At 33.4% G+C, this 9,864-nt stretch overlaps 1 protein-coding gene across 4 annotated transcripts; it reads right to left on the reverse strand.

The window, feature by feature from the left end:
- Nucleotides 1–444: 444 nt before the first annotated feature.
- LOC104101479 (uncharacterized) lies at nt 445–6,984 on the reverse strand. Of its 4 annotated transcripts, XM_018772523.2 has the most exons (10): nt 6,824–6,984; nt 6,577–6,648; nt 6,343–6,417; nt 5,646–5,729; nt 5,013–5,124; nt 4,511–4,602; nt 3,846–3,887; nt 3,693–3,773; nt 1,469–1,541; nt 445–702 (listed from the first exon to the last, which is right to left on the reverse strand). In XM_018772523.2, the coding sequence occupies exons 1-9, from the start codon at nt 6,848–6,850 to the stop codon at nt 1,491–1,493; spliced, it is 636 nt and encodes a 211-aa protein (XP_018628039.1). In that variant the 5' UTR covers nt 6,851–6,984; the 3' UTR covers nt 445–702; nt 1,469–1,490. The 4 variants fall into 4 exon arrangements, with proteins under 4 accessions (XP_018628039.1, XP_009607222.1, XP_009607221.1 ...); XM_009608927.4 differs by lacking the exon at nt 1,469–1,541 and having other exon boundaries at nt 5,013–5,082; nt 6,824–6,982; XM_009608926.3 differs by lacking the exon at nt 1,469–1,541 and having other exon boundaries at nt 6,824–6,982.
- Nucleotides 6,985–9,864: the final 2,880 nt, after the last annotated feature.

Consider the following 9,864-nt stretch of genomic DNA (forward strand, 5'->3'; position numbering starts at 1 on the left):
CATTTTCTATACAGATTCGATTATTACATTGAAAGAATTCCCATTTCTCTGTCTAGAACCTTCTTCAATGTTACTCACCAGAGCTTCTTCCCTAATAACTCAGAACTCTCTGATGGCGGTTCTAGGGCTGGTTTTGACAAAAGCTTCATTGTAATTCATTGATTGAATCAATACAATCTGGCAGTTCCTATTCTTGTGAGTTAGCAATTCAGTTGTTACAGAAAACATCTTTCACAAAGTGTTTATGCATGACAAAGTGTTACCTTAAGAAGAATTGAATCATTTTCCCGACGTTTGAACAAGTATAAACGTAGGTGACATGCTTAGTCCTATAATTAGTAATATAAGGCATAAGAATAATAATTTAGTGATATTTTGAGTATTAAAGATTTAACTACAACATCCATATGTTCATTAAGGCAAGTGATATAGAGTAAGACGATATTTGCAAAATGACTTTCTTTACTGGGATGGAAGCTAATTTTTCATTTCGGCATGTTCCAAACCTTCACTTCAGAGTTCAGAAAGACAATCTTATAAATTCGAAAATCTAGGGGGAGTAATCAAGTGCAAATAGTGAATTTTAGGAGGGTAGATCGTAAGGATATTCATTTGGTGGACACCCAGCAGCTAGAGTGCTTCTTGAATAAGCTTTTCAGTGAGACTTCTTGGGAGTCCCATGACATGATCAGCAGTTCCAATCTGCAAAGTATTGGCAACAAAGAGTATAAACAACATATCGTTGAAAGCAGAGGCTTCTTTTGCCTGTTCTCCAAGCAGTCCACTTGTACTCAGCTACTTTTATACATAGAAAAGTTAAAGAGATATTGAGCTGCAGATGATTATGCTTTCTGTTTGATATTTCCTATTCCCCAAAGGAGACATAATGTCCATCACAACGATTTTGAACTAGTCATTTAATTATATTCCTAATATTTAGCACTTTAAATCAACTAAAATTTTATTTAATATATTTTTCCTTATTTGAACTATGTAAAAAGTAGTAATATTTAAAACTTTAAAATTAATTAATTAAGATTTTACCTTTTATACTAACAAAGATCACGTTGAAAAGGAAAACTATTTTGTATTTTGATCACCATTAAACTTGTATTTAAGTAATACATTTTAATGATCAAAATACTCTTTCTCACTCAAGTCCGATAGGTTTGGTTAGTTGCCGTTTCTTTTCTACTTTGTTTTGCCTTTTGTTTTGGTTGTGATTCAAGCCTTATTCGTTGTTATCTTTCTTTTTGCTTGCTTTCTTTATTTGTTTTGTTAGTAATTTTAATCTCATAATCCCATGTAACTATAATATGATTGATGAAAAATCCAAATCTATTAATTTCGAATTACATAATTGAGTATTGTTTTGATTGATTATTTTGCTAGTTACATTGTATTAAAATATTTTTTTATTAAGTCTTTCAAGTTCTGCGTTTGATGAAAATTGTCAATTATAACTCACATGTTCTTGGTTGGAGGGTTTCTTAGTACTCCTTTATGCCATGAATGTGAAATCCGACAAGGTTTGATTTAACCTGAAAGAGTATTATAAATAAACTGAGGTATTCAATTTCATCTAATGAACATAGATATTCTTAATTAGCTTAGTCTTCCAATATGCTCAGGTGTTCTTTACGAACAGTTCAATCACATAGTGCTCTCTTTTGTTTGCTAATTACAATAACTTAGTTTGTTCCAGGATGTTTGGGCAAAGAGTCCGAGCTGGCTCGGGGCTCTAACACCGAATTAGGGTAGAAAAACTCTAATTTTCGGTATTTCACTCTAAATATGAATACAGAAAACACACACAATTACATAACTACACAAATACAAAAGTTACACACTCTTTGGCCATTGAAGATTTTTAGAAGGATGCAATAGTTAACAAATTCGAAAATTTATCTTCGATTCCCACTTCTTTTAGCCATTGCTTTCTCTTTAAAATTTATATCGTCATATTTCATAATGGATAAAACTATACTCATTATTAGTGCTTAAATTTATTAAAAAAAATTTAGCTAGCGTTTGTACATAGATTTGATTGAAATTTTAAAAAAAAAGTCTTTGAAGTTGTGTTGAAAAATAATTTTTATTTTTTGAAAGTTGAAGTTGTGTGAGTGGAAGGAAAATTTTCACCCAAAAACTGGTTTAGACAGTTTTTGGAAACTTGAAAATTTTTGAAATTGTTTTCCCAAAACATGATCATATTTCATAAATAAATAATGTTTTTAATTTATTTTTGAAAAAATGAAGCCAAAATCTATGGTAAATTTTCTCTCTTTTACATCTTAAACTTACTCACCAAATTAGTGTTGCTTCCTTACGATCATGTCTTTTGCATGTTAATTTCCATTTCAATTAATTGATAGGTTTGCCTTTAATCTTTACTTTATAACTCAAATAATTTTTAAAAAAATAATAATTAACTAATTTTAATAAAATATATACTCATTGATATGAGGTACATGCGCAACGCGCGTACCCTAAGACTAGTACTATATTAAAAGCACGAAGGCCCTTAGCGAAATGTCGTTCGCCTTTTTTACCCTTTTAAAATAGAGTTTATATTAGACAAAATAGTCATTTAATTATTTTCCTAATATTTAAGACTTTGAATCAACTAAAACTTTTACTTATTAAATCTTTTCTTATTTGAACCATATAGAAAATCCTAATAGGATTTCTAAATCAATTAAAATATAATATTATATAAATTCTTTCCTTATTTGAACATGTAAAATAACAAGACTTCTTACAAATTATATTTCGTGGTATTTTGTTTCAAAACAAACTTAAATGCCGTAATGAGTTTGGTGTTGGTGTTTCTTCATCAGTTTGGTTTTGGTTTTTACCTAATTTGATTTTATCCTCTCTTTTTATCACTTAAGTTCTCACATTTTAAAACCTTTTTTCTAAAACCATTGTTATTAGAGTTTAGATTCTTCATCAACAACCCCCGCTCTTTTTTTCCTTTTCCCGTTTCAGTCCCTTCTTTTAACTAAAAGTTTATATTCTTTTCTATTCTATTCATGTGGTAGCTTAAAAGCTACCAATTTCTTTGTGCTTTTCAACTATTTAAAAGTTAGTTGTAAATAAAGACGTCTATATTTGGTACAACTTAATAACATATGCACACTTAATAAGTAAAAATATTTTAATTAGAAATCATATGAACTAACTTTATTTTATTATCATAGTTGCATATCGATCCAATTAAATATCAAGTAAAATAACATCATCATTCATAATATATTCTAAATTCAAAAATGTCTTGCTATAAATTTAATTTTATATTATAACTCCAAATACATTTTCAAGAATATGCATACATTTAGTTTATTATTTTCTTAGGTGTCATTGGTTGAAGTACCAACGTATTTTTAGTTTGATTTGCTTTTTCACATTTTCATTAATATTTACAATCCATAAACATTGGTTAATACTTAATTCTAAAAGACATGATTCCTTCCTTCGGTGAATTAGCTACATAGGATCAACAATTTAACATTTATCATTTTCATAAATTTACGATTTATTTTCTTAGATTCTATTTTATAAATATTTTTTCAATATTATTTACGTGAGTTTTAAAAGTTTGGGCACATTAGTACAAGGTACACGCGCATCGCGCGTACACTAAAACTAGCATATATATATATATATGAGAGAGAGAAGGAGAAACGAACCACAGTATCAACGAAGGGCAACGTCAGTGGATGTTCAAGCATTAAACCACCAGCAACATTAAGTATTATTCCTTCCTCAATCTACACAATTGCACTAGAAGTTAATGTTGCAGGTAAAGAACATCCCTTATTTAAGTACACTGTCATATTTACCAGGCTATCAATGACCTCATCAGGTATCTCATGGAAATATACCTGCAATTAAGCAGCAGATCATTATACTCCATGTTAACTAATCATATCATGTGCAAGAAAGTCAGCAAAAAGTTCTGTGAGCAAAATCATGTTGCATCCCACCATCAAGAAAGAACCAATTCATAACAGTAATAAAAGGAGGGGTGTGTAGAACATAAAACTAGCAAACTAATAATCCGGGAGATTTGAGGCAATTGTATTGGCGTTCCAATGAGCACATAAAAGCGTAAGCATTTTGGGCATCCTTATAAACTTGGATGGTCAGTAAAGGAAATCTTTGTCCAAGTTAAGTATATGATACAGAAACAGATTCATGGGTGAAGAGAGTTAATGTTAACGGGCTTTAAATTAACCAGCTTCCATCAACGTTCACTCTTTTTCGCCCGGGATAAGCATTAATGTACTTACTTAAATATCTATAAATAGATTTCTGGCATATCTTCAAATGGCACATCGCCTTAATCCTCGCTCACACATCACACACACTTATGCATAAGATGCAGCTAAGCCTACATTACCATTTGAACATATCAATTTAAGCAAGAATGTACTGTATAAATGTGTTTTTGTACTTCAATAGTCTCCAGCACATAGGAATTACTTCACTTGGAGAAAAAATATACCTCTGACCTTTCCCAAGCTCCTTTTCTTATCCCCTTTGTGAGGTTGGTCACCACAACAGATCCCACAACCGTGGCTTGACCACCGGAGTAACCTGCAATTCATAACAACATGAATGGTAATAATGCTAGTAAAGATAAAGAACAACCTGACCAGCTGAGATACTGGATGAAACTACAACAACAACATATCTAGTGTATTCTCACAACTCACAAGTGGTGTCTAGGGAGGGTAGTGCGTGCGTACGCAGACCTTACCCCTACCTTGTGCAGGTAGAGAGGTTGTTTCCGATAGGCCCTTGGCTCATGCAAGCATAATCACAACATTAAAGAAAATGAAATATAGCAGAGAAGATTTCATGGAAAAGAAGCAGTAACAACAACGAGATAGTAACAAACCGGAGCAGAAGCAACATCAGATAATACTAGAAATCCAAAAATAAGGCAAAGCAAGAGTAATATTAAAGATACTGGATGAAACTTCCAACCACAAATGCAGACATACTTTTGATGAATTGGCGTGCTTCGTCCTTACTTGATGGCTTTTCTCTAATAATTCCTTGGTACACCGCCACCTCGATACCAATAGATGTAGGTAAGATATAGCCAAAAAAGATCTATTTTCATCCAAGAAAAAATTCATTAGACGGCTCAAGTACTCTAATTTTTGCAATATACTTTTTAACAGTAATATGAATTAAGATTGCCCATCACGGAGCAAGCCTGGAGCGTCCAATTTTAAATGAGACCAAAGCAAAAGACTAAAATTAGCTAACCACACAATATATGTCAATCTAAAATGGCATTACAATATGCATCAGCTGTTTGCAACATTTATCTAACAAAAGAATTTACATCAAGCTAATGTCAACACTTTTTCCAGACTTCTCCTATACAAAGTTACTTAGTTAAAATAATGTAATGCTATTATTTGTTTATTGCTAAATGTGCCGATATCTCCAACTAGTTTTGGAATAAATGAAAAATACCATTAACTGGTTTCTAGTGAGCCCTCAATTCAATTACTGAAATAACTATGAAAATGTCTTAATCTTGTGCTAGATAATTTGAACTACACGTCATTAACAAGACCATGGTACTTGAAGTATTCCCTAGCAATGTGGAGAAATAAACATACTGTGTCTGCAGTAATCAACAGAGTGGGATGAGTATTTTCCTCCAACTGTTCAGTTGTTTCGAGCCTTGACATAATAGCATCTGCCTAAGAAGAAAAGACCAGTAAGCAAACATAAGACTTGTTCTTACAGTACTGGAACATGATATCAATGTATTACATATTACGCCCTCGTCTCAATTTATATGGCATGCTAGAGTGTCATGGGGATGGAAGGAAAGCAAATGAGTTGATTATATTGAGCCGAACTACTCAAAATCAGTCAAATATCAACAGAAGAGAAGTACCCATTTATTGATAGTCCCCAACCATCAAATGGCAATTTGATAACTCGAATAATTGATGGGTGAAGTGATTAAAGTTTCACTGGGATACCAAAGATGTCAAGGGGACACTCAAGAATAAATCTCATCCAATCACCAGAATCTTGGATTTGACCTTCTTATTGAATTCATCACATAACTGCACTAGGATAACTCCTGGCCGTTATACCTAGAGTGATTTCTGTTACTTAAAAGAGCAATTCTAATACACTAGAAAGATCTTCCTTTCAATTTCAAATTAATTGCATAATAATAAAATTCGACAAATGTTCTAACCTATTCTAGCTAAAAATAGGTTATGGCATTAGTGAATTAGTGAAATTAACTGAAGAAGACATGAAAAATGTCTAAATAATTCAAGAAAGGAGGTAACATACCTTTGCCTCTGCTAGAGCTACCACTAATTCCTCAGCATTTTCCTTCCTAATGCTCTTTTCGTCAATGTCAGCAGTCTAATCCACAAAACAATTTGATTTTAAGTCAAAATCTACTAGAAAAGACAATCCCTTTTTAGAGAAGTAAACTTAGACTCGAGTCCAGAACCTACAGTGACCAGAAAATGCGAGTTCTAGTGAAAAGACAGAATCTTTTAAAAGCAAAATTGGACTTACCATAACTGTAAAATCATAACCCATGTCAGCTAGAATTTTTCGACGTGCCATGGAGGAAGAACCCAGGATTATCTTTCAACATATGGAACCACTAGTCATTTACTTCTACATTCAGTATATCATAGAATTGTAGGAAACTAACATGAAACATTAACTTTCAGATAAGAACAGAGCATTGTGTTAATTGTTAAAACTCAAAAGCTTTGAGAAAAAATGAGGGTAGTTCATCAGTGGGTGAAAAACAAACCTTGAATGACAAGTTCTTCGGAGCCATTTGTTTGCCCGCCTCTTTCTCACCTATGTCTAAGAGTGTAACGGTTAGCTTTGGAGATAAGCAAACGTGAATATCCGAAGAAAAAAAACGAGTGGTTTTAAGGTGGAAAAAGTAGAATGACTGGTTATTGCTTGGGGAAGTCCAAGCAATCCTTTTTTCTTTTTTTTTCTTTTTTTTGTTTTGTTGTGCGCATAGTAAGACAAAATAAAATAAGATTTGGTTGGTAAAACTGTACGAGCACCGGTGCCACGGGGCAAGATAGATCAAACTCTGTCGTGTTTTCTTTTTATAATTCTTTAAGAAAATATTAAATATAAAAGATTTTTTTGATTATTTTATCCTTATATAATTTCTCTTCATTTAATATTACCATAATTAAAGATATTTATAGTCTTCAAGAACAATTAATATTAAGGGTAGAATAGAAAAATAAATAATTAATTTAATCTTGAACTTCTAAAATGACAAATAATTTGAGATAACTATTTTTAGAAATCACGACAGATAATTGAGACGAAGGTGTCTAAGATACCTTAATTGTGGCGAGTCTTAACAACTGGATGCAGACAACTACTTCAAAGTTATCTGAGATATCTAGTACTGTTGCAGCGCAGTCATTTACATAGGCACCACAAGTCTCAACTGATCTTGATGAGAAGTTGTGCAAGATTCTGGATAACCAGAAGATGATCATGAACACTCTAGTACAACACGGGTCGGTTATTGAGGAGTTGACCAAGGAAGTGAAGAAGACGAGGAAGTCCCAAGCAAGCAAGAGATCAATTGATAAGCTTAGGAAGGAGGTGACCCGACTTGCGGCGAGTGGGAATTTTTCATTTGGTATGTTACTTGACCTAGACCAGTCCGCCCCAGATCCATATGCACCAGTTGCACCAGCTGGCCAGTCTGATGAGCCATGCCTTACTGCCGACACTGCTGAAGCAGTGCGTGCGATGTTTTCCACTCCTGTCACTCCCAGATATGATGATGATAAGATACAGTTGGCTGACCCAACGGGAGATGTTGTTGCTGGGGACACTGTGATGTCTAAGGATGCTTAGAGATTTTTCTTCGCCCTTTCTCTTTTCACACTTATTTTGTTCAACATTAGGGACAATGCTTACTTTTATTCAGGTGGGGGGGGGGGGGGTTATTTGATTGACACATTTGGATACATTCGGACTGTAATAATGGGATGATTTTGTTTCTGTTCTTATTTTTAGTTTATTTATCTTTATTAGTTATTGTTCATTAGCTTCTTTAATTTTTCTCTTTAATTTTTGTTTTGTTAGTAGCTTCTTTTTATGTTAGTAGCTTATTTTTATGTTTTTTGTAGTGGTATGGATAATAAGCCTTTCATTTTCTTAATGCCACAGTTCTTTTCAAAGGTAGTTTTGTGTGAACCGGGTGACTCGTCCTGAGGATGGATGGCGTGACAACCTTTTTAAGGGAATGAGTCTGTTTTTTGTGTTCAGGTAATAATAATAGTAATAGTAATGAATAAAAGGCCTAATCAAGTCATTCTAGAAAAAGAGTTATTCATGCTTCATTTGGTGCCAACACACTTAACTATGTGCTTATGGTTTGAAACAAGGTTTTTGAAAGAAAAATAGCTCTAGTTAGTGACTTTGAGACTCTTGAATTGATTTTGGTAATCATCGAGTGATTTATTGGACCATAGTAATCTTAAACGTGATTGTGGTTGTTGTAGGCTCTCGACTCTATCTTCTTTTACGGTCTAGTTACTGTGGGGTGAGATGATTCGTTGCTAGTCCAAGTACCCGTGCGAATGGTCTAGAACTTGCCCCGAATGTACTTCAAGGCGAAATCCTAAGTTTGCTTGGTTTGGGATATGATTGTAGGCTTTTCTTGGTCCGTTTGAGCTTTCTATTTCCAACCAATGTTGTTATCCCTAGTTAATCCCTTTTGAGCCTCTAGCCTTTCTCATTTGATAACCATGATATAAATATTTACCCGTTATGTCGTGATCCTCTCTTGGCATCCGGACCATCCTTAACACTCTTGTGAAATAAGTGGCTTAAGACATAAATTTGGGAGAGAGTTGAGGAATTTGAAAGAGGTATCAAGGCACCAAAAAGAGAAAAGAAAAGATCTCTATGAAAAGAGAAGGCAAGAAAAGAGAAAGAACAAAAAGAAAATGCAAAAAAGAGAATTAAAGGAAGGGTTGGTGGAATCAAAAGGAGGTAATTATCCCTAACATGAGCATAAAGGGAGAAAAAGAATGAAATGAACAAGAAAGAGTGATGTCAAGTCTCTCTAACCCCCAAGAAAGAGAATGCCTCTAAGAATTTGTAAATGTGAGCCAAGAAATAAAAATATGGAGTGCTTAAAGAAAGGTGTAACCACTTACGCATATGGTATCCTATCCCAATCTAATAGCCTTCATTACAACTCGAAAGAAGTCCTACTTGATTTTGAACCCAGTGAGCTTACATTAGTGGTGATCTATATGAGGGGCAAACCTATGGTACTTGAAGTCGTACTTGTGATATTCTTTTGTGAGAGAAGAGTGAACCTTTCATTGATCTAAAGATTGAGTGCTAACTTTTGAAGTGAGCTTGGTAAATGGAAGGTAGAGGAGGAAGAGTTTGAAATCCACCATGATCTACATGATAGAACAAGAGTCTTTGATGAGTAAAGTCAATTCTTGAAGCTCAAATGTCACATTAAAACTATATGTGCATGATATTTGAATTGTCACCTTGTTGATAATGCATGAGTATTGTGAGTAATTGTTGATCCCAATTGAGTATGAACGGCTTACCATTAACTCTTTGAAATGACCTTTCACTCTGAGGAGGTAGGAACTAATCTATTTGCTTGAGGACAAATAAAGACTTAAGTTTGGGGGAGTTAATAAGTGTGAATTTGAACCACTTATTAGTACCTTCTTGCTTTAGGTTTAGTCCAAAAGTATTGATTTATGTTCTCAAAACTAATAAAAGTGTGCATATTGTAGGAATGTTGGAGATTTGGACTTTAATGAAGAAATC

Source organism: Nicotiana tomentosiformis, chromosome 2 (genome assembly GCF_000390325.3).
Source record: "Nicotiana tomentosiformis chromosome 2, ASM39032v3, whole genome shotgun sequence".
Classification (NCBI taxonomy): Eukaryota; Viridiplantae; Streptophyta; class Magnoliopsida; order Solanales; family Solanaceae; genus Nicotiana; species Nicotiana tomentosiformis.

Coding starts and splice junctions, on each gene's coding strand:
- LOC104101479 (XM_009608926.3), bottom strand. CDS start 6,850: ATGGCTCCGAAGAACTTGTCATTCAAG. Junction 6,418..6,576: donor GTTATGATTTTACAGTTATG/GTAAGTCCAATT, acceptor TTTGTGGATTAG/ACTGCTGACATTGACGAAAA. Junction 3,888..4,510: donor GAGCTTGGGAAAGGTCAGAG/GTATATTTTTTC, acceptor GCTTAATTGCAG/GTATATTTCCATGAGATACC.